This window comes from Dermochelys coriacea, chromosome 1 (genome assembly GCF_009764565.3).
Source record: "Dermochelys coriacea isolate rDerCor1 chromosome 1, rDerCor1.pri.v4, whole genome shotgun sequence".
NCBI classification, from domain to species: domain Eukaryota; kingdom Metazoa; phylum Chordata; order Testudines; family Dermochelyidae; genus Dermochelys; species Dermochelys coriacea.
Window position 1 is genome coordinate 245,777,832 of NC_050068.2, and position 21,900 is coordinate 245,799,731.

Sequence of the window (21,900 nt, forward strand, 5' to 3'; positions counted from 1 at the left end):
ATCACTTAAAAATGTATAGTGTGTACTTTTTAAGAATGAAACCTACATCTATCTCTGAGTTGAGAAGGATATGTGTTAAGTTATAACAATCAACAAGAATGCACTTTTTTGTAGAAATCCATGATTAAATTGAGTCTTCCTGACTAGTGATTTAAATCAAATCCACCCTGCTTTAAGGATATTTACTTTTACTCCTTAGGGCATTCTGCACCAAAAAAAATAAAAAATCTGTACACAGTATTTCAAAATTCTGCAGATTTTATTTGTCAAATAAATGTGGAGGCTCCAGCATGGCATTGGGGAGCACAGGCCACTGGCTGCACAGAGGAGGGAGATCGCTGTGCATCTCTCCCCACCGGGGACACGGACTCAGTGGTGAGGCTGCACCCAACCCTGACATAGCGTAAGGACCGGGCCTGCCCCAGAAACAACCCAGGTCCCTGCCTTTCCGGGCCAGGTGCACCAGCTGTGGGCAGGCAGGCTGAGCAAGGCAGGATCCAAGTATGGGGGGGATCTAGGTATGGATTGAGAGGGTTCTGTGTAGGGTAATCTGGGTGCGGGTGGCTCACTGGAGGATCTAGGTGTGGAGGGGATGTGGATGCACAGGGGCTTTTTAAGGGGGAGAAGGGTTCTGGGTGCAACGGTAATGGGACTGCAGGGGGGGTCCAGGGTAAAGGTGGTTGGGGCTCAGCTCGGGGGAGGGTGTCTGGGTGTCGGGGAGATAGAACTTTGCAAGGGGGTCTGGGTGTGGGGGGTCAGTGTGGGGTCCAGATGCTGGGGAAGTGAGGCTCGATGGGGTGGGGATCCAGGTGCAGTGGGGTGGGGCTTGTCGGGGTGGTCCAGGTTCAGGGAGAGTGGGACTCAGCAGGAGGGTCTAGGTATGAGGGGGTCTGGGTGCATGGGGGTTGGGCAGATGGGGGAGCAGCTCCCTGTACAGGGATCCTTCACCCTACAGTTGAGGAACGATGGGTTCAGGGAGCAGGAAGCGGAGGTGGAGGGGGGTTGCAGAGCTTCCCGCAGCTGTGGGGGCAATCTGGAGGTGGGTCTGACCTGGCCCCAGATGCCGTGCAGGGGAAGAGGAAGTCCCATCCTCCCTAGCCCAGCCAGGACTAGCAGCCGAGCCTGATGCAGGGTAGGAGCCACCAGCCCGGTCTTCCCCAGTCCTGCCTCCTGCCCCAGTGATTTACCTCTGCCGGCTGCCCTGGGCACCCAAAACATACTACTGGGGAGGGTCGCATGACCACTCTTGTGGCTTCCTTTTGTTTCCTTTAAGAAAGTCATTTTTCTTCAGGGAAGCAAAGAAAACTGCAGGGGCCGTAAATTCTGTGTATATGCAGTAACACAGAATTCCTCCACGCATACTTTGTATATGTTGACATAGATGTGGACAATTTGTGTTTTAACAGTTATGAAGATTTAACTTTTTGAACTGCAACATGTCATTAAATAATTCTGCCCCCCAATTTCCTGCAATTTATGAAAATTTAAATAGATAAAAATAAAAGCTTAAAACCCATAATTTTGCACAACTGTGAAAGTTTAAAATCAATAAAAAGTAAAATACTTAAACATTGATATTTTCTGTTGAAATTATTTAAAAAAAAAAAGTTCTGCCAAGCCTAAGTTTAAAGTACTGCCATTTTTTCATAAGAACGGCCATACTGAATCAGGGTTACTGGATCCATACTGGATCAGGTCCATCTAGTCCAGTATCCTGTCTTCTGACATTGCCAATGCCAGGTGCCCCAGAGGGAATTAACAGAACAGGTAATCATAAAGTCACCCATTCTCAGCTTCTGGCAAACAGAAGCTGGGGACACCATCTCTGCCCATCCTGACTAATAGCCATTGATGGCCTATCCTCCATGAATGTATCTAGTTCTTTTTTGAACCCTGTTATAGCCTTGGCCTTCAAAACATCCTCTGGCAAAGAGTTCCACAGATTGACTATGCGTTGTGTGAAGAAATATTTCCTTTTGTATGTTTTAAAGATATTGTAAAAGCATTTTTTTTGTAGTTTTTCAAAACTGGAATTGTCATCTGTGAAGCTAACAAACCGAAAAGGATTATCACAATGGACTGCTCCACTAAGGATCTTCATGCTGTACCAAAAGCATTGTTAAGATTTCCAAATGCACTAAGAGGCTGTCAAGTTTACCTGTCTTGAATGCCTTGCATCAGTTGCGCAAAACTTTTGATTCAAGGTCAGTATCAGATACACAATACTTGTAACTAACTGGCATCATACCTGGCAGACAGAGGTATGGGATGCCATCCCTTCCCATCCTGGCTAATAGCCATTGATGGACCTATCCTACATGAATTTATCTAGTTCTTTTTTGAACCTTGTTGTAGTCTTGGCCTTCATAGCATCCTCTTGCAAGGAGTTCCACAGGTTGGCTGCTTTGTGTGAAGAAATACTTCCTTTTGTTTGATTTAAACCTTCTGTCTGTTAATTTCATTTGGTGACCCCTAGTTCTTGTGTTATGAGAAGGAGTAAATAACACTTCCTTATTTACTTTCTCCACACCGTGGAGAAAGTCATGGTTTTATAGACCTCTATCATATCCCTTCTTGGTCATCTCTTTTCCAAACTGAAAAGTCCCAATCTTACTAATCTCTCCTCAGATGGAAGCCATTCCATACCCCTAATTATTTTTTGCCCTTTCTGAACCTTTTCCAGTTCCAATACATCTTTTTTGACCACATCTGTTCGCAGTATTCAATATGTGGGCGTGCCATGGATTTGTATGCAGGCAATATATTTTCTGTCGTCTTATCTATATCTTTCTTAACAATTCCCAACATTCTGTTTGCTTTTTGAACTTCCGCTGCAAATTGAGTGGATGTTTTCAGAGACCTATCCACAATGACTCCAAGATCTTTCTTGAGTGGTAACAGCTAATTTAGACCCCATCATTTTATGTATAGTTGGGATTATGTTTTCCAATATGCATTACTTTGAATATATCAACATTGAATTTCATCTGCCATTTTGTTGTCCAGTCACCCAGTTTTGAGAGATCCTTTTGTTGCTCTTCGCAGTCTGCTTGTCGCTTAACTATCTTGAGTAGTTTCTGCAAATTTTGTCTCCTCACTGTTTACCCCTTTTTCCAGATAATTTATGAATATGTTGAATAGGACTGGTCCTAGAATGGACCCCTAGGGGACACCCTATTTACCTCTCCATTCTGAAAACTATTTATTCCTACCCTTTGTTTCCTATCTTTTAACCAGTTATCAATCCATGAGAGGACCTTCCCTCTTTTCCACTGACTCCTGCTTGCTGCCAGGGCTCTGTTCACTTTTTGAGTGGCAGAGTGCTTTTTCCAAATACTTGATGATGTTTTTTTGGTTAATCTGTTTTACCCTGGTGCCTTAATCCTGCCCACACTTAAAAAAAATTGTTTCCAAAATAGCTGAGGGGGGAAAAAAATCAATTTGACAACCACAAACATACTCTTGAAATCTAGAGAAATCTGTAATGTATGTTAGAAGCTGTTGGAGAAGATTCCTACACATGATGATCACAAGGCACAGGCTTTATGTTGTCAAATGTCTGAATAATAAATCTCTAGCAATGAGTTTTCTTGTTTGGAATTTAGAATCAGTTTGAGACTACAGTAGAACCTCGGAGTTACAAGCATTTTGGGAATGGAGGTTGTTCATAACTCTGAAATGTTCATAACACTGAACAAAACGTTATGGTTCTTTCAAAAGTTTACAACTGAACTGTGAATTTAATATAGCTTTGAAACTTTATTATGTAGAAAAAAAGGCTGCTTTCCCTTTATTTTTTTTAATAGTTTACTTCTAACAGAGTACTCTACTGTATTTGCTTTGTTTTGGTCTCTGCTGCTGCCTCATTGTGTGCTTCCAGTTCCAAATGAGGTGTGTGGTTGACTGGTCAGTTCACAACTCTGGTGTTTGCAACTCTGAGGTTCTTCTTTAACTACTTTTAAGATACAAGATGGCTTGGGTTTTTTTTCTATATTGCAAAGTGGAATTTTATTGTTTTAAAAAGGTTGAGCACAACTATTGTAGTATGTTTGTATAGTACTACTTATGAGTATGGAAAGGCAGAGCCATACGTTCCACTGGAACTTGTTTGAATGGTCAATATCCAACATCATTGTTTCATGACGCGACTTGGATTGCAGTCAGCTGTAGTACTGAGTTGAAACTCCAGCAAAGCAGAAGAGTATACTGGCTCAATCTGTTGTTATAGAATGTATTTATTGATGAAGGATTTGCAGTTGATACCTTTTTGCTGTATCTCTCCTTTCTGCCAAAAATCAGAGGGCTGTGTGTGCCTATGCACGGGTGATATAGATATGGGCTACCCCTTCTGAAGCCTGCTTGGAGTGCAGTTCTGCTCTTAAAAAGGAACTATATGAAAACTCATGAGTCCAGCTTCCTATGTTTTTAAGAGTCCACTCTGCTGCCTTTACTAAATATGCTTTACTCTTGTTAGCCCTGTAGACCCAATGCAACTTAGGCTTGTGTACGCAGCAAATTGACTGGGATAGCTATTGTGTAGTTAGCTATTCTGCAATACCTATTCCATAATATTTTCCCATGTGCATACTTTATTCCAGAAAAATGAGTGCACTTCCAAAGCCAAGTAATTATTCTGGAATAACATCCATGTGGGGAGCTGTTCCAGAATAGCTATTGTGTAGCTATTTACTCTACAGTAGCTACCCCAGTCAGTTTCCCTATGTAGACAAGTCCTTAGAAAAAGTGAACTAGATTCTATTCCTCCCTATACATCAGCTATAGAATTGCTTACTAAATTCGGAATATGGGGACAAATAGTTACAACTGTGCAAACTGCTGAAGATTATGGGTTTACACAGGTGTTACAGAGAGCATAATCTGGCCAGTTGGACTTTTACTACTGTATTTGTGATTGTATGCAAGAAGGAAAGAATGCAGCTTTGCAAATCCCACATGGAATTTCAAAGCAGGGCTGGTAGGTAGTTTTAAGAAAATGTTGAGGAGATGATTCTGTCCTATAGTGAAAGCTTTTGCTATTTCCGAGTTCTCATTGCAGTTATCTCATATTGTAGGGAAAACTCTGATATTGCCATCATTGCTTTGCTAACTCAGGGCTATAATGCCTCTGCTTCCTCTGTGGTCCTACTTTAAGCCTAAGTTATCTCATGCATCAATTCTGTACCTTTTCCCACTACTGCAGTTGTGTGTAACTCTGCAAAAGATGATGCATTTACAAATTATACTTATTGAGGATTTGAAATTCCTCAATTGTTGCATTTGACAACTTATCCCTTACTGGAAACACTTTTTAAAATGAGAAACTTTATCTTGGAAGCTACAAAAGGACCTAATGATAAATTTAAAGAGCAACAATAAATTTAAACTGTTTGACAATATCTGCAGCTAGTACAAGTCCATTAGTGTTAACGTCTGAAGTGAAATTAGATGAGGGTGCAGTTCTTGTCTGAAAATGTCTGTAAACTGGTATTGTAGGGTTTGTTTTTATGTATCATTAGTTATTGATTGAGAATGTTTCAGTCTGAGAAAAAAGAGGTCTTTCTCAGTCCTGCAAACTCATAATGGAAGCTGAGTAAATCTGAGTTTATTCCTTCTCATTTAGTCTCATTCATAATAAAGATTCTGCAGAAGAAATTCTTCTGAACCACTGCAACCCATCTGTATTGTACAAGTGTGATTTAGGAAAGAATTTGGTCCTCATTTGGAACTTATGGTATGGGTACACCTACACAGCAACTGGGAGATGTGATTCCCAGCGTGGATAGACGTATGTCCACTAACGCTGCTTGAGTTAATGCGTAAAAATAGCAGTATGGCCATAGTGGTGGTGTCAGTTGTTGGCTGCATATGTTCTCTCTGCGTGCTGTAATGGGTCTGACCAGATGGCCTGTACCTCAGACTTTGATGGAATTGTCCAAGAAGACTACAAACTTGGTTCAGTGGCAAAGGCGCTCCGCCAGATTTATTGTTAAGGAAGCACAGTCCTAATTCCCTGGCTCAATGGTTATAAGTACAATAATTAAGGCTACTTTTTTTCATGGATATTTTTAGTAAAAGTCACGGACAAGTCATGGGCAATAATGAAAAAATCACGGATGCCCATGACCTGTCCTTGACTTTTACTAAAAATATCCCTCACAAAAATGGGTAGCCTGGGCAAGGGTGGTGGGGGCTGGGAGCTCTAGGGTCCCCCTCTGCTGGAGGCTCCAAGCTGTTGGGGAACCCCCTGCCACCCACAGCATCCGGAAGCTCTGGGGGTCCCTCTTGCCGCCGGGTCCCCCCTGCTGTCTGCTGTAGATGGGTGGGGAGCAATGGGGTCCCCTTTGCTGGCTGGGAGCAGCAGATTCCCCTGTCTCCCGTGGTGGCCAGGAGCGGTGGCAACGTGGAGCTGTGGGGGTCCCCCCTGCCACTCCACAGGTGGCAGGGGATCCTGCAGCTGGCGCTGGCTGAAGTCATGGAGGTCTTTGGAAGTCGCAGAATCCATGACTTCTGTGACCTCCATGACTAAATCACAGCCTTAACAATAATACATGCATGTTTGTTACTATGAACCAGACCAGTAAGCGATGTTACTTTCTGCTCCCCCCTCGGCCAAAGACGACACCTCTGTGACTACTCTTGTATACATTGATACAAACAAGTTACATATTGCCCCTCTGATGTGGTTAGTTACCACCCTTTACCTTGTACGTGTTGGTTCAATCAAAACATCTTTATCCATCATCTTGTAATCTTTAGGAGGGGTCATTGTGTCCCCATATCATCTTCGGGGAGTGTATTTACACTGTAACTTTGTATCGGGGTGTTCTGGCATGATCTTCTGGAATGTGTTTATGCAAGTGTCCAGCGCCTAGCACTTTTTAGGAGTGTTTTTGCAACACCAGCCGTGTTCTTGCCAAGTTCGTGTTCCGGACAGTGAACCTGCAAGCGGGCATGTTTTGTTACAGAGCCCAACTTTTACTCATAGCCTGACTCTTGCTAACTTTGCATTATATAAGCAGGGCCTTAGGCTTTAAAGCAGGTCTTATGTCTCCGGGCTCTCTTTTTCTACTACAAATGCTATGGGTGGCAGTTTGGGCTAGCAGCCTGAGTACAGGCCGTTCTGATCCCCAGCTACATACTTGGGCGGCTTGTGTGAGGTGTCATCCATGCCAGCTTAGCCACACTGCTGCTCGTAGGCACTAATGTGAGCAGAACTTTGTGTGCGCGTGTGTATAGGTGTAGCCTATATCTTTACCGCACAGTTAATGTAAATTATCTATGCTCAAATTAACTCCTCTTCAGTTAACCTGGTTTGAGTGAGAGCATTCATCCTGCAATATAACACTTTTCAGAGTAGCAGCCGTGTTGGTCTGTATTTGCAAAAAAGAAAAGGAGTACTTGTGGCACCTTAGAGACTAACAAATTTATTTGAGCATAAGCTTTTGTGAGCTACAGCTCACTTCATCGGATGCATTCGGTGGAAAAAACAGTGGGGAGAAATCACGGAAGCTTATGCTCAAATAAATTTGTTAGTCTCTAAGGTGCCACAAGTACTCCTTTTCTTTTTTGCAAAATAACACTGGAGCTACACAGAGTGCGGGATGTGAGCTGCTGATGAGTTCTGCTAACTCCAGCTGTGTTTTCTTATCTCCTGGTCAGCCAGCCAACTTGAGTTAAAAACATCGTCAGACTCAAGTTAAGGATTTTTGTGTGTGGATAGACTTAAGCCAAGAGTTCCCTGTAACTGTTTAGCTGTGAAGACATCAGTTGTGGATGGACGAAGAGAAATAGAATCAAGTCCCATTTTCTAACTGTTGGCTCTGTAGAGTTGCGTGGGTAGAAAGTAGTTAAAATGTACAAATCGGAAGATATGTCCAAAATTCACATAGGGAACAGATCTGTGGAATGAGAGCCATATTTATGTAGTCATTTTTCAGAGTGGTTCCACATTCCAATTCAGGTTATTTAGGTGTGATTATTTTGGACTTTTTTTCATCATAATGTAACTCCAACTGTGGTTTGCAAATCTGACAACAACAGCATAACTTTTAGTGTGATTTTTAAGTCTTTCTCAATTTGTTGGTAAAATAGCTATCTCCCAGAGCATGAAACTCTTTTTTAATTAAAGTTTAGGCTGTTGAAATTCTGAGTAACGATTGAAGGTTTTAGCTCTTTATACTTGAGGAGGAGATACATTCTAAGGTAGAAGTTGTATTCATAAATATTCTCTTTAATGCTCTCTTGCTGTCTGTGTTTTCTTTAGTGGGGCAGGTAGTGATTTGGTTCTCTTGTCCTGTCACATCAATAAAAATCTGTTACTACTTTGCACTTTATAATTTAACCCATGAGCAAGTCACTTTTTAATCCCATTCTCTTATCCTCCTTTCACTGTGTCCATCTCTCACTGTGGCACCTTAATCTGCCTTTGTAAACAATAATATGGTTAGGTTCATGACCTCTATATCAGTTCTTGACTTTAAACTATTGTTAAAGAAACAGCTTCCTACGCTGAAGATAATGAAGGGTAGCAGCAGTTTATTTTGGGAATAAGATAGTTGTTATCAAATTTTATTTACTATTTTGATTTAAATAGTACCCCCTTGACAGTGTACAAACCCTGCACTGGAAAGGAAGGGGGTAAGCAGCTACTCTGGGCCAAGGCAGCCCTGTCCCACCTCACCTGCAAAGCATGCATGGGCTGGAGGAGGAACTTAAAAGGGGAGCAGATCAGCTCAGTAGCTGGCTGGTGGAGGTGGAGAACTGACCTACACGTTGATCTCTTGGGAAGGAGCACTGCAGGAGCAGCTACTGGTTGTACCACCTTTGCCAAACCCACAGAGAAGGGACTTGCAGCTCTCAGAAGATCTGAGACTTTTTGATTTCAGTTATTTCATATTTTTACTTATCCATTGGGAAAAGAGGGATTTTGTAGGAAGTGATCCAGGGAGGCGAGACAGCAGTCTAGCACTTTGAGCAGCGGGACTTAGCTTCTTACTATTGGGCCTTGGATTGGAACCCAGTGGAGAGGGTTCCGTAGAGCTAGTGTGTAGCAGGTAGACTTGTCAATATGCTCAATGATTATTAAATAACTACCATGATGGTGGGTGATAATTTGGGGACTCAATAATTCACTGATTGCCAAAGATCTTTTTAGCTCCCTGTCCTCTATTCTTATCTCTTCAACTGCAAACTGAATTTGAATAGTGAGAAATTGAATAGTGTAGTATGGTTCTATTAAAACAAAACAACTCCCAAAACCAAACCCGTCAATCCAGAATTGTAGTGAATTGAGGTGATGTACCCAGGCATAGTAAATCTTAGATGTTTAACAAGGTATTTCCTTGAACCTCTGTATATATTTGGGGTCGGGAAGGAATTTTCCTCCAGGCAGATTGGAAGAGGCCCTGGAGGTTTTTCGTCTTCCTCTGTAGCTTGGGACACTGGTCACTTGCTGGAGGATTCTCTGCTCCTTGAAGTCTTTAAACCACGATTTGAGGACTTCAATCGCTCAGACATAGGTGAGAGGTTTTTCGCAGGAGTGGGTGGGTGAGATTCTGTTGCCTGTGTTGTGCAGGAGGTCGGACTAGATGATCATAATGGTCCCTTCTGACCTTAATATCTATGAACATGATTTTATTGCTGATCTAAGCAGAACTCCTTTGTTACACTTCTACCAACCTCATACACAAGTTCTGCAGAGGGAAATGCCACTCAGAGGGAATATAGGACTGTGCAGTCTTAGTGAAAGTATTTCTTAACTGCTGTGTTTTTTCAGCTGCTGCTGGTTGCTTGTCCTATAGACAAGATGCATCAGGTTTGCAGTCGGTGGAGTAATCTGCCAAAAAGTGTACGAATAGCCTTGCAAAATTCTACTTGGGATACTCATTTTCATGTGCAAGATCCTAGTATATCGATGTAGAAAGGATAAGTACCCAGATGCAAACATCTTTTTTGGTGGCACTTGTATGTTTCCATCATGGTGTAGCCAGGAAAATTAACCTTCTACTATACTGTTACTCATTGTAGTGTTACTGTGAGATGTTACAAAATAGTCACCTCAAAAGATACAGAGTTGCTTTATAGAAGTTAAAGTACAATTAAGCAACTTTTCAGTTCTTTCCAAAAGGTTGTTGTGAAGATTAACATTCTTAAAGTGCTTTGAGATCTATGGATGGAAAGGGCTAAAAAAGTGCAAAATGTTTTCTTAAACCCAGTAAGTTTCCCAGGGCTGACTCTAGGATTTTTGCCGCCCCAATCAAAAATATTTTTGGCCACACCCGCTTTCCTTCCCAACCCCTTTCCCAAATCCCTGGCCCCGCCTCCTGCCCTGGGCATGCCGCATTCCTCCCCCCCATTGCTTCCTGCAGCTCCCCGCAATCCCCCGCCCTCGCTCACCTCCGCTCTGCCTGCTCCCCTGAATGCGCCACTGCTCCGCTTCTCCCCACTCCTTCTCAGGTGAGGGAGAGGCAGCGCATTCAGGGGAGCAAGTGGAGTGGAGGTGAGCAAGGGCGGGACAGAGGAACTGCTCCCTGCCCCAGCTCACCTCCACTTCGTCACCGCCGCCTCCTCCGAGCACGCCACAGCTTGGCTTCTCCCCCCTCCCTTCCAGGCTTGCTGGTCGAAACAGCTGTTTGGCGTGCGGCAAGCCTGGGAGGGAGGGGGGAGAAGCAGAGCGGCGGCAGCGCGCTCAAGGGAGTAGTCGGAGGCGAGCTGGGGCGGTGGGAGCCGGAATGCTGCCCCAAGAAATGTGCCGCCCCAAGCACCTACTTGTTTTGCTGGTGCCTAGAGCTGGCCCTGTAAGTTACTACTTCAAGGTTGGTGAAATAAATGAATACAATCTGTGGAGGCATTTGTTTTGCTTTAAATAAAATATAAAAGATTAATATTAGAGCATTGCAATAATGGGTATATAAGAAAGTCATGGATGTGTTTCAATTTTCAGAGCAGTGGAAAGAGTTCAGTGCTGGAAAGTCTTGTGGGGAGGGATCTGCTCCCAAGAGGTACTGGAATAGTCACCCGGAGACCCCTTATCCTGCAGCTGGTGCATGTTTCACCAGAGGATCGTCAGAAAACATCTGGAGATGAAAATGGTAAGAGTGATCCAAATGGGATTTTAATCTTCATGTGTTTATGTAGTTGTCCTTAAAAGGAAACACCTCGTGATATTTCTGTCCTTTTTGTGCATTCAAACCAAGTGGGGAAAAAAAATCACTTTAACTTTAAAATGTATTTGCACATTTTTTCTTATTCCTTTGCGGCTTATTTTATACATACATTGTGTTGGAAAAAACATAGCCACTGTAACCCCTTTTCTACCCATACAACAGAAGCTGCAAAAACTCTGGCAATTAGGAGAATTGGTTCTTTCAATAGCTTTTCTTCTTTAACAGTTTCATATTTGTAGTCTTACCTCTGTTCTCTCCCTTGTATTCAGTGAGCACCTTTGAGAAGAGAGTATAACAGTATCTGACCGGTAGCGATTGCATAGGGTGTGCAGAGCATTTTTGCTTATGTTCTCCGTTTGTGATGATAAATAAAACCACCCCAACAAGTGCATGACTGTGGAGAGGAGTTAAAGAATGTATGTACACTGGAAAAAATAGTGGGCTGGGGAGAACGAAAACAAGCCTTTATTGGTTTAAACCTTAATTGGAACCTCCAGTGGCTTATTGATATCATTTTGCTAGGCTGTATTGAGAAATTCTAAGCCATGTGAAAGTAGGATGATTTAGATTATTCTAAATCTTGTCTAGTCTAAAGCTTTAGTCTCTTTTAGCAACTCCTTGTTATCCCTTGGCAGATCAAGCATGTTACCTCAATTCCGTTGGGAATTGGAACAGTTTCACTTTGCATTAAGTAATACCCTTAGTCTATGTGAGAGTGAGACCACTAGAATTGATCAGTCATAGCAAAAAATCTTTTCATTTGACAGTGGAACCACATACACTTCTGATAGCGTGATAAACTTAAATATAAATACTAGAATTGTTTGTTTTCCCTGAATTTAAATAAAGCTCCTTTAAAAACCTTTAGTTCAAAACAGATTACTGAAAATATTAAATCAAGGCTCTAGAAGCCTGTTACTTGTTGTAACACGCAGCACAAGAAACTACTCCACAAACATGGGCTCTGATGTGGATATTAAAATAGAACCACAGAACACATTTGGTTTCTTTAAAGTATCCATAAAATTTAATTTCACGTTATTTGTGTTTTATCTGCACCTAATGTTTTGGTACCCTTTCAACTGCTTTGACCTCATGCACTGTAGAATGAGATACTTGATAATTTTACTAGTTTGTTTGTCGTAGTCTGCAAGTTTAAGGGTAGAAAAGATGGTTTTTTAGACTAGGACAGATTATTAGGAGTTTGTAGGCATCTCTTCTGTTCTCAACTCTGTTAGAAGTTTCCTGTGACCTTGGGCTTCAGTCTTTTCAACTATAAAATGAGGATAATGGCATCTACTGCACAGAGATGGTAACTTAAATAAATATTTATAAAGCCCATTGAGATCTTTGAATGAAAGCCGCTACATATGTGCAAAGTGTTATATCTACATTTTTAATTTTCAGAGTAAGGTAGGCTCTTCTGATCGGAATGGACAGAGCTTTATGGCTTCTATCAACAAAGTTAGAATTTCTTTACTGAGGTGCAAATAAACTGAACGGATGCTCCAAGAAGCTGGGACAAACTCTAAAGCAAAATACACAGATGCTTTTCAATAGATATCTTTATGTGTAGGGCCCTGCCAAATTCATGGTCCATTTTGGTCAATTTCAAGGTCATAGGATTTTAAAAATAGTAAATTTCATGATTTCAGATATTTAAATCTGAAATTTCACAGTGTTGTAATTGTAGGATCCTGACTCAAAAAGGAGTTGTGGGGAGGTCGTTGTACTGCTACTCTTACTTATGTGCTGCTGCTGACGGCGGCACTCCCTTCAGAGCTGGGCGGCTGGAGAGCGGTGGCTGCTGGCCAGGAACCCAGCTCTGAAGGCCGAGCTGCCACCGCCAGCAGCAGTGCAGAAGTATGGATGGCATCGTATGGTTTTGCCACTCTCACTTCTGCGCTGCTGCCTTCAGAGCTGGGCCCTCAGTCAGCAGCTCCCTCTCTGGCCGCCCAGCTCTGAAGGCAGCAGCACAGAAGTGAGGGTGGCATGGTATGGTATGGTATTGCTGGCAGGGCACTGCCTTCAGAGCTGAGTGCCCAGCCAACAGCTGCTGCTCTCTGGCCACCCAGTTCTGAATGCAGAGCAAAAAAGTAAGGGTGGCAATACCATCCCCCCGCCTCTCCAATAACCTTGCAACCCCCCTGCAACTTTCTTTTGGGTGAGAACCCCCAGTTTGAGAAATGCTGGTCTCCCCCATAAAATTTGGTCTTTTGTGTGCTTTTACTCTATACTATACAGATTTCATGAAGGGGAGACCAGTTTTCATGGTCCATGACACATTTTTCATGGGCGTGAATTTGGTAGGGCCCTATTTGTGTGTTGGATATAATTACACAAACAACTGTCTATATATAAACCTATATGTAGCTAATTATGATGATCAGATGTGTCTTTTTTCATTCCAACTTCAAGGACTAAAATGACATGAAATAAAGAATAACCATATGAACTTTGTCCTTCCATAGTAGCTGATGTGACGCATAGTTGTCCTACGATAATTTTAGGGATTTAGAGAATTTTCTTGTTTGGAAAAAATAACTCATTTTGCTTTCTTTTGAGTATTAACAAAATTATATACTGCTGAGTTCGGCTGCAGTATTCGACTGTTTCTTAAATGAGTCGGCATGGTCTGTTTCTCATACAATGTCAAAGCCGCCTGCTGTGAGAGGGTCTGTTTTGTTGATATTATAAAGCAAACACTGTTAAGGAGATGAAGTCCAGAATTTGACCTACGTTTAAAAAACAAAAACAAAACACTTTGGCCGGTAAATACCCTCTGGAATTGAATTTTATGTGTAATTTTGTCACCAAACTGAGATTGAGGAGTGCTTAATCTATTGGACCTCTAGTACTGTTCCCTAACAAATGCTATTCTCAGAATTAAATATGTTCCTGCTGACATCATTGTGCTAGTGCATATGCAGAATTATAAAAACCATTTTAGCTTTGAAATGTAGTGTGAAAGTTTTGCCAGATGAACTAGGAAAACTTGGTAGTTCATTATTAAGATTCCAAAAATAGTGCAAATAATGGATTATTTTCAAAATAATTAGAATTATATTCCACTTGCTAATAAGATGAAAGTATATATTTCTAAAACTGACATATAGTAGTTGCATATGATGGCCATACAATACAGTTTGTAAGTAAATCTAAGGACAGTTGCATATCTGAACTCTACACATCTAACTCTGAAGTGCATTTCATGGAACTAACCCTGTGGTACGTGACTGTAGTTGATTAAGTTGATTACTAGTTAGAGTGCCAGGTAATGTCATAGGCTAGCTACCAATTTTACTAAAGTTGTTAGAGGCAAGTTACTAGGAGATTTGTGAAATCTTATAATATTTTTAAGTCTGGCCCATAATATCACAATCCGCAGACAGGGCACTGGATAGCAACATAAGATATTTTTGCAAGAATGCTGGATAATCAGGAATGCTAGACATTTATAGTATAATAAAGAAGAATTTCATATTATCCGCAATGTTATAGCTGCTCCGGTTATTCCAGTTTAGTAAACTTGGTTTCTGTTTCAGAGCTCTTGTGAAAATCTGTTCTCTCAAGCATATTTTAGCATCTGGTCATTAAATAAATGGACATATTTGCTTTTACTTCCGTTTTTAAAAAAATACACTAAACTTGCAAAATCTCCAATAAAAATTACTAGCTTGGGCAAAAAATATTATGATGCACACCTAATTAGAATGAATTAGAATTTGGAAAACAAACTTAATATTTGCCCGTCAAAATGACAGTGTCCTAAGTGAGGGGAGATTTTTCTGCTAGTTGAATCTTATAAAGAAGTCTTCAGTTTCTGCACCATTCTGAACATACTATTCTGAACATATTGTTAATGAACTCTTCATGCTCGTAAACGTAAGAACACATAATGGTTCCTTGTGCTTTCATTTGAATGCCTCCTTGTATTGTGCTGATATTGACTTACCATTTTAACACCAGCTTTAGCTTGTCTATAAGACATACACATCTTGGTTCCAAAAGCGAGGCTTTATACATAATGTTTTTATAAATAGAAATTTATCTTCAGCATGGGTATATTCACCCAGAAAATTCCTCCCTTGTTTTGTAGTTTAAAGACTTCAGAATTGTCACCTATTGTACTTGATTTCAGATCTTAATATTGTTGTGCAGAATAATTCTTTTTCAAAAACAGTTGAAGGTAAATACATTGATATAACGACTGTGCAGGCAGTTGGAAGTAACCTCTACTTTCCAGTGATGCTAATTTCATTTTGATATCCTTTGACAAGAGTCAGTGTGATTTACCTGAGGAATGAGCCTATATAATTTTTCTCTGGAAGAAGCCTACCTATGTGTTTGAGTTTGATCCTTAGCACTCTGGTAGGGAGGATAAGTCTAAGGACCATGTAACTGACAATGTTTCTGATTTTCTTTTGTGCCAGACCAAAGAGCAAACATTTTTTTGAGTCACTTTTGAACCTTCCCTGACATGATAAAATCATACCGCTTCACTGAAATGAAGGGATAGTAAATACGATTGCTATTCAGTAGAACAGAATTTGAAGCTTCCAAAGAGCTTCTAACCCAAAATACAGAAAATATATTAACACAAAGAGAATAGTCTACTCCATTAGAAGTGAGGGATTAAGCACTGCATTTTCACATCACCATATCTGACCGAGAGAGACAGTCTCCGTAACTCTCATTTACACTGAGGTCTGAGAGAGATTCTTGGTTTGGTCAGAGCAAATACCCTCATAATAGTTCTGTTGGTTGATAGCCATATGACTGTTTGTGGCAATAGCACACTGCATTGTTTTCTATTGAATTATAGGACAAAGAAAGCAATTGAGAGAGCTCTGTGAAATCTCTGCTCCCCCTTAATTATTAAATTGGTTTTGCAGCTAAGAATCATTTTTACAATTAAACTTCATCCATTTTGTGGGAGGATGGGATGGGGGAGAGGACGTATGACAGATCAGTTTAGTAACCTTTACTGTTTTAGTATCTGAGGTGGGAAGTTAAGTGTTGCAGTCTTACTGAACAGTTAATATGGAGCCAGAAGATAGGAGCCAGAGTCTGGATCTAGAATCTGAAGTTTACTTAAGCAACATTATTTTATCAGCTTTGCACATGAATACCTCCAAACATAGGACCTTGTGATATCTGAAGCAAGTGCCATTTGTCTCAGTAGCAGGCAGAAGCCCCAGTCAGGTTTTGGGGCCACCTGATGTGCTTGGTGTTGTACAAGCACAAAGGAAGACAGTTGCTGCTGCAAAGAGCTTACCATCTTAAAAGACGAAGGATGGAGTAACTGGCACATCATCATCAGAGTGGGACTGGGCATGTGTCTCTTCAGTTTCATTTCTTTATTTTTATTTGTTATAGGGTGGAATGAAGGGATGAGTAAACAGGAACAATAATGTCTAGATTTCAGATCGTAAGAATTGATCTACTGGTGTTGAGGGATTGTAAAGTACTGGAGAGGGAGAGTGGGGAGACCAGCTGGATCTCTTCATGCACCAGTGGTGCTGTTCCTGACTGTTTTGGGAAGTCCTTGCTGTCCCTGTCTCAACCTAGAACATCGTGGGGTTCTGATGGTAGCCTTTTATGACCCTAGTGGGCTTCCTCCACTCCCAGTAGAGGGTGGCGTGAGGAAATAGCCTTCTTAGTGTAAAGGGAGATTGTAGGGTCTGGATAAAGTTTGTTTTTTAAAGCTACATTTTTAAAGTCTAAATTACCTGGCAGTCTCTTCTTAAATATTCTCAGATTTCTGGCCATTGTATCCTGCTTATTTTCATTTTCATGAGTTTCTCACTGATGTGCAGGAAAAAGTTAATGATCTCTCTACAGCCCATTAGCCATCTCCAGCAATACTCTTAAAAAAATGCACCTATATTAAAACCTTGTTTTCAAATAGGTTTTATAGCTTATCCAGAGTGAGAAATGCCCCTCATCAAGGGAAGTTCTAGATTGCTCTGTTGAACCAAAAGGCATTGTTCTATGTGTTTGAAATCAAAGTACTTCAAAATAATAATTCTGAGGTGAACAGCTATAATAAAGACATGACATTACAATATATTTGGTTAATGTGTATCATTTAGTGATCAAGATCTGTTTGTGGTGTATTGTGATAATGCATTAAGCATTTTCATTAATAATTGAATAGCATGCATGTCTGTATGCATGCTTTTATAATCCCTCTAAGTCTGGTACAGAAAGGTAAAGAGAGTGCTATGTAAAACTTAATGGCAAATACTAAACTTTATTCAATGCTGTTTCTGTTTAACTGCAGACCCTGCTACATGGAAAAATCCAAGACACCTTACTAAAGGTTTCTTTTGGCCACTTGCTTGTTGTCCCTACACATTATCTGCATGTTTATGTATTCTAACTACCTGCATTTCATGCCACTTCATTGCTAACTGCACTTTTACTTTGACACACTGGCTCCTATATTGACTGATGGTTATTTTGGTCGGTCTTGTGGCTTTTTTTTCAATTTCAGTAATTTCTGTTTTTGCCTGCATTAGCATCTAAGGGATGAATTTAACTTTTCTTTTGTGATGTGTTGCTTTATCATATATTTTTCATAACTTTTTAATTTACAAAATGTGTTTTTAATATGTATTGGTGATGTCTTTTGGGACTCCTACCAGAATGAAATAGTTGAATGGTACTTACTTTTAGATGAGCAGTATTTGGATGAGCAGATAGTAAGCAGAGTTCTTGTTGGTTCCTTTCTAGAACTGATTTCTGTATAGAGAAACTGGGAATTTGAAATGCCACATGACTTAAAAAATGGAGATATAGTTGAGGGAATAGAGATGTCTACAGATATGACTAAAACTTACTTTTTTTTAGTAGGAGTTTATCAAGTACACTCAATAACAGAAATGGCCACTTCTATATCTCCTTTTCTGTTTTGGGGTCTGATCCTAAGAAGCACAGAGTATTGTCAGCCAACATGGAAGACTTTGTGGCTAAGGATGCTTGGCCGCTGGGAGAATTGGGTTTTATAAGACTTATGCCCCAAAGTTTCATTGTTAAACAATGCATAAGTGTTCTGTTTGGTTTTTTTGCTTGAGCAGATTTTTCCAATGATTTTTCAGCTGTAATCTGATCTCGCCTCTTATGAAAAGACTCTGTGCGCACTGTATGTATACTTAATTGTATGTAAAAAAAGGATGTTGTGAAAACTGTTTTGTTTTTGTTTTTTTGGTCACAAACTGATCTTTAAATAGGCAAGGCATTTCTGGGGACTGCTAGGGTAGGGAAATGAGTCATTCTTTTAATCAAATCCATTATTCAGAGACTGGAAATTAGGCAACAGATCTACAAATTAAAATTTGGAATGAGATAAAGAATGTTAAATATATGTATTTAGAGCCATTTAATTTCTTACAGTAGGAAGTAAATTAACGTTTGCATTTCTGCTGCTACTTTAAAAGAAAATGTATCTTGGTTTTCAACAAACTGTTCAAGTGAAAAAGTCACCAGGATACTTAGGCTCTTAGTAGGGTGTCCTTGAAAATGAAACTTTTTTTTTCTCTCTAACTCAGGTAATGGTTTTGTTTTCAGGAATTGATGCTGAAGAATGGGGTAAATTTCTTCACACCAAAAATAAGGTATGTTTATTGTGGAGTGACTGTAGCTCATTCATAGTTAAAGTGAGCTACCTTTCCATTATAAGCCTGAAGTTCAGTCCCAACCCTTTCTTCTCCACCAGCTTCCCCTAAAAGGGATGAACTCCACATGCTACATTTCATGCCAAGGTAGAATTTTTTTCTTGGGAAGTTTGTGGGGTTTTTAAGTTCAGAAAAGGAAGTTTAAAGTTATGGTGTCTCTGGGTTGTTTTTCTTCTACAATGCTTGTCCTCGCTATATTGGCTTGTATCGCCTGAATGTCTAGGCTTTAAAAATTCCAAATTCGTATGTATTGTTGGCTTTGCTTTTAGTGTTTTTTGGGGAAGCATTGAGTGGAAATGGCAAAAATAAGTACATATACCATCACAAATTGTTTTTATTACTCCACCTTAAGATAGTCAGGGAAGGAGTTAACTAGAGACTTATGTGAGTAGAAATACGAGAGGAAAGTATTCAGAATAGCAGCCGTATTAGTCTGTATTCGCAAAAAGAAAAGGAGTACTTGTGGCACCTTAGAGACTAACAAATTTATTAGAGCATAAGCTTTCGTGAGCTACAGCTCACTTCATCGGATGCATTTGGTCCACCATTTATGGACTAAGAACATCATTATGGTGGCAAGAAGAACATTTTGGTGATATATATAAATCTTTCTCTTTCATAGATATATAGAGTAAGTACATTGCTGTCTGAATTTCAATTACTTTTGCTTCTGTATTTCAGCTCTATACAGACTTTGAGGAAATTCGACAAGAAATAGAAAATGAAACGGAGAGGATTTCAGGAAATAATAAGGTTGGTACAAGATGAACTAAACTCTAGTTCAAAGAATATCATAGTTTTAAAAATTCCTTACTGTCATGGGGTCCTCACTGTTGGTGGCACCTGTTCCTGGCTCTTCTGGGGATTAGCTCTCGTCCAGATCTGACACCTCTCTTTATGGGGTCTTAGCCTGTTGTCTTCTCTCTCGCTCTGCTACCTCCCCTCGCTCCAGGGACTTCAGCTTCCTCTTTGTGACTCAGCCCTCCTGCCAGGTCACTATGTTGTTTCCCTTTCTGGGGTATAGAGTCACAGGCAATGCCACTCCATCAGTACCTGGTAGGGGAACCTGGGCCCTCTCACAACTTTGGATTCCAGCCCAGGGACTTTACAACATGCAGCCAACTTCTGCTCAGTCCCTTCTCTCCCTGGGCTGCTTCCTACTCATCTCCAACAGGCTTTCTTCTCTGCCCGTCTCTCTGCTAGGAACACCCTTCTCTCAGGGCCAGGACCACAGGATCCTACTCTTTCCTTAGATTCCCTCCTTTCCTCTCTAAAGCAGTGGGCTCCAAACTGGGGGTGCACTGTTTTTTTTTTCTTCAGCGGCAGCTCTGCATGTCCACGGCTGGTGTTCCCATCCGGTGGTACGCCTGCAGCAGGTCTTCCAGTCCTGTTCCGTCGGTGGCAGGTCTTCCGGTCTTCGCCTTGCAGGTGTGCGAGCCAGAAAGTTTGGAGACCACTGCTCTAAAGCACAGAGGGTCGCTGCAGCCATTTTCTGCTCAGCTGAATGCCGTCTTCCAATCAGGGATTGCTTTGCCAGCCTAAACCTCTCGTGTAGCCACTAATTGGCCCTTTCTCAGCTTCCTTGGCCCTTTTGGGGCTGATGTGGAGCAAACACCCCATCCAACTTGCAGAAAATCGGGGACTAAACGTTGGGAAAGCCTCATACCACTCCAGTGTACAGTAAATAATGTAGTGGATCCACTAGCACATGTAGTTCACGTAGTTCTGAGGTGACACTAGCACTGCTATGAAATGACTATGCTGGCAGAATTCTGGGTATCAGACTTCTCTTCAAAACTTGTTTATGTAGTAATTCCACAAGAAGTAGCCTCCACCTCCCTAGGTTAAACCCATATGGTGTCTTATATATACAGCTTTATGTGTATGTATGACACTTTGTTTAGCTTGTAAAATCAGCAGCCATGTTTATGTGCATATGTGCAGTTGCTGAAATTTAGTTTTATCCATCAAATAGGAGAAGGCAGGATTGCACGCACAAAGAAATTGGTTGGTAAACTGATGACTTTATTTCTGGACAAATTCTTGTGTAGAGGTCTGTGGTTCAGGAGTTTAATTTTAATAAAGAATTGGCTTTCTGAGGGGTATGTCTAGGTAAACAAATCTTCTAACTCTAATTCTTGGTGATATTAATTTATTTCTAGGGTATCAGTCCTGAACCTATCCACCTTAAAATTTTTTCACCGAATGTTGTCAATCTGACTCTTGTGGATTTGCCAGGAATGACAAAGGTAAGTGACTGAATTTTACCTTTTGATTTGCTGCTGGTAGGTTATTTCTGAGAGGGACAAAATGACGTTTGTTTTGACCATTTTGTACCATTTGATAAATCATCTAAGGTTCCCTTTAAAAACAGAAAATATTGTTGTTCCTCGAGTTGACCAGCAATTCTGTATGGCTTTGAAATTAAGTGTCCCCACCTTGTGATTAGAATTTGGATCTTTGGTAGCGCTGTACACTGATGAGGGGACAGGGTTTTCTTATAAAGGTTATGTCTACACTGCAGAAAACAAACAGCAGCAGCGAATCTTAGAGCCTGGGTCTGCACACTTGGGTTTGCACTACGGCTCTAAAGATAACCATGTAGACATTCTGCTTGGGCTGGAGATTGGGCTCTGAAGACTGGGGAGGGAGTTGGGCTTTAGAGGCCGAGCCAGAATGTCTACATGGCTATTTTTAGTATTGTAGTACAAGCTCCGTGAGCTCGTGTGTAGATCTGGGCTCTGAGACGCGCTGCTGTGGGATTTTTTTTTTTTTTTTTTTTTTTTTTTTTTTTTTTTTTTTTTTTTTTTTTTTTTTTTTTGCAGAGTAGATGTACACTAAGAGGCTTAAATGACGAGGACTCCTTGTGGCACCTTAGAGACTTCAAATTTATTTGGGCATAAACTTTCATGGGCTAGAACCCACTTCATCAAATGCATGGAGTGGAAAATACAGGAGCAGGTATAAGAGGCTTGGAAATGTTGTGGAGGTAGCATGCTTGGCTAATAGGAGAGGTAGCACTTTAGTGTCAGCAGTAATGCCTGTAGCTAATTTTG

General features: G+C 40.9%; 1 protein-coding gene across 9 annotated transcripts in view; it reads left to right on the forward strand.

The window, feature by feature from the left end:
• Nucleotides 1-21,900, forward strand: part of DNM1L (dynamin 1 like) — a 63,156-nt gene that overhangs the window by 8,168 nt on the left and 33,088 nt on the right. For 5 of the 9 annotated variants that reach the window (XM_043518449.1, XM_038383616.2, XM_043518467.1 and 2 more), the window contains exons 2-6: nt 10,943-11,090; nt 17,452-17,490; nt 18,738-18,784; nt 19,526-19,597; nt 21,007-21,093. In XM_043518449.1, the coding sequence (XP_043374384.1) occupies nt 10,943-11,090; nt 17,452-17,490; nt 18,738-18,784; nt 19,526-19,597; nt 21,007-21,093 (393 nt within the window). Of the gene's footprint in view, nt 1-2,059; nt 2,205-10,942; nt 11,091-17,451; nt 17,491-18,737; nt 18,785-19,525; nt 19,598-21,006; nt 21,094-21,900 lie in introns of those variants that run through there. The other 4 variants (XM_038383624.2, XM_038383644.2, XM_043518458.1 and 1 more) reach the window with 2 other exon arrangements.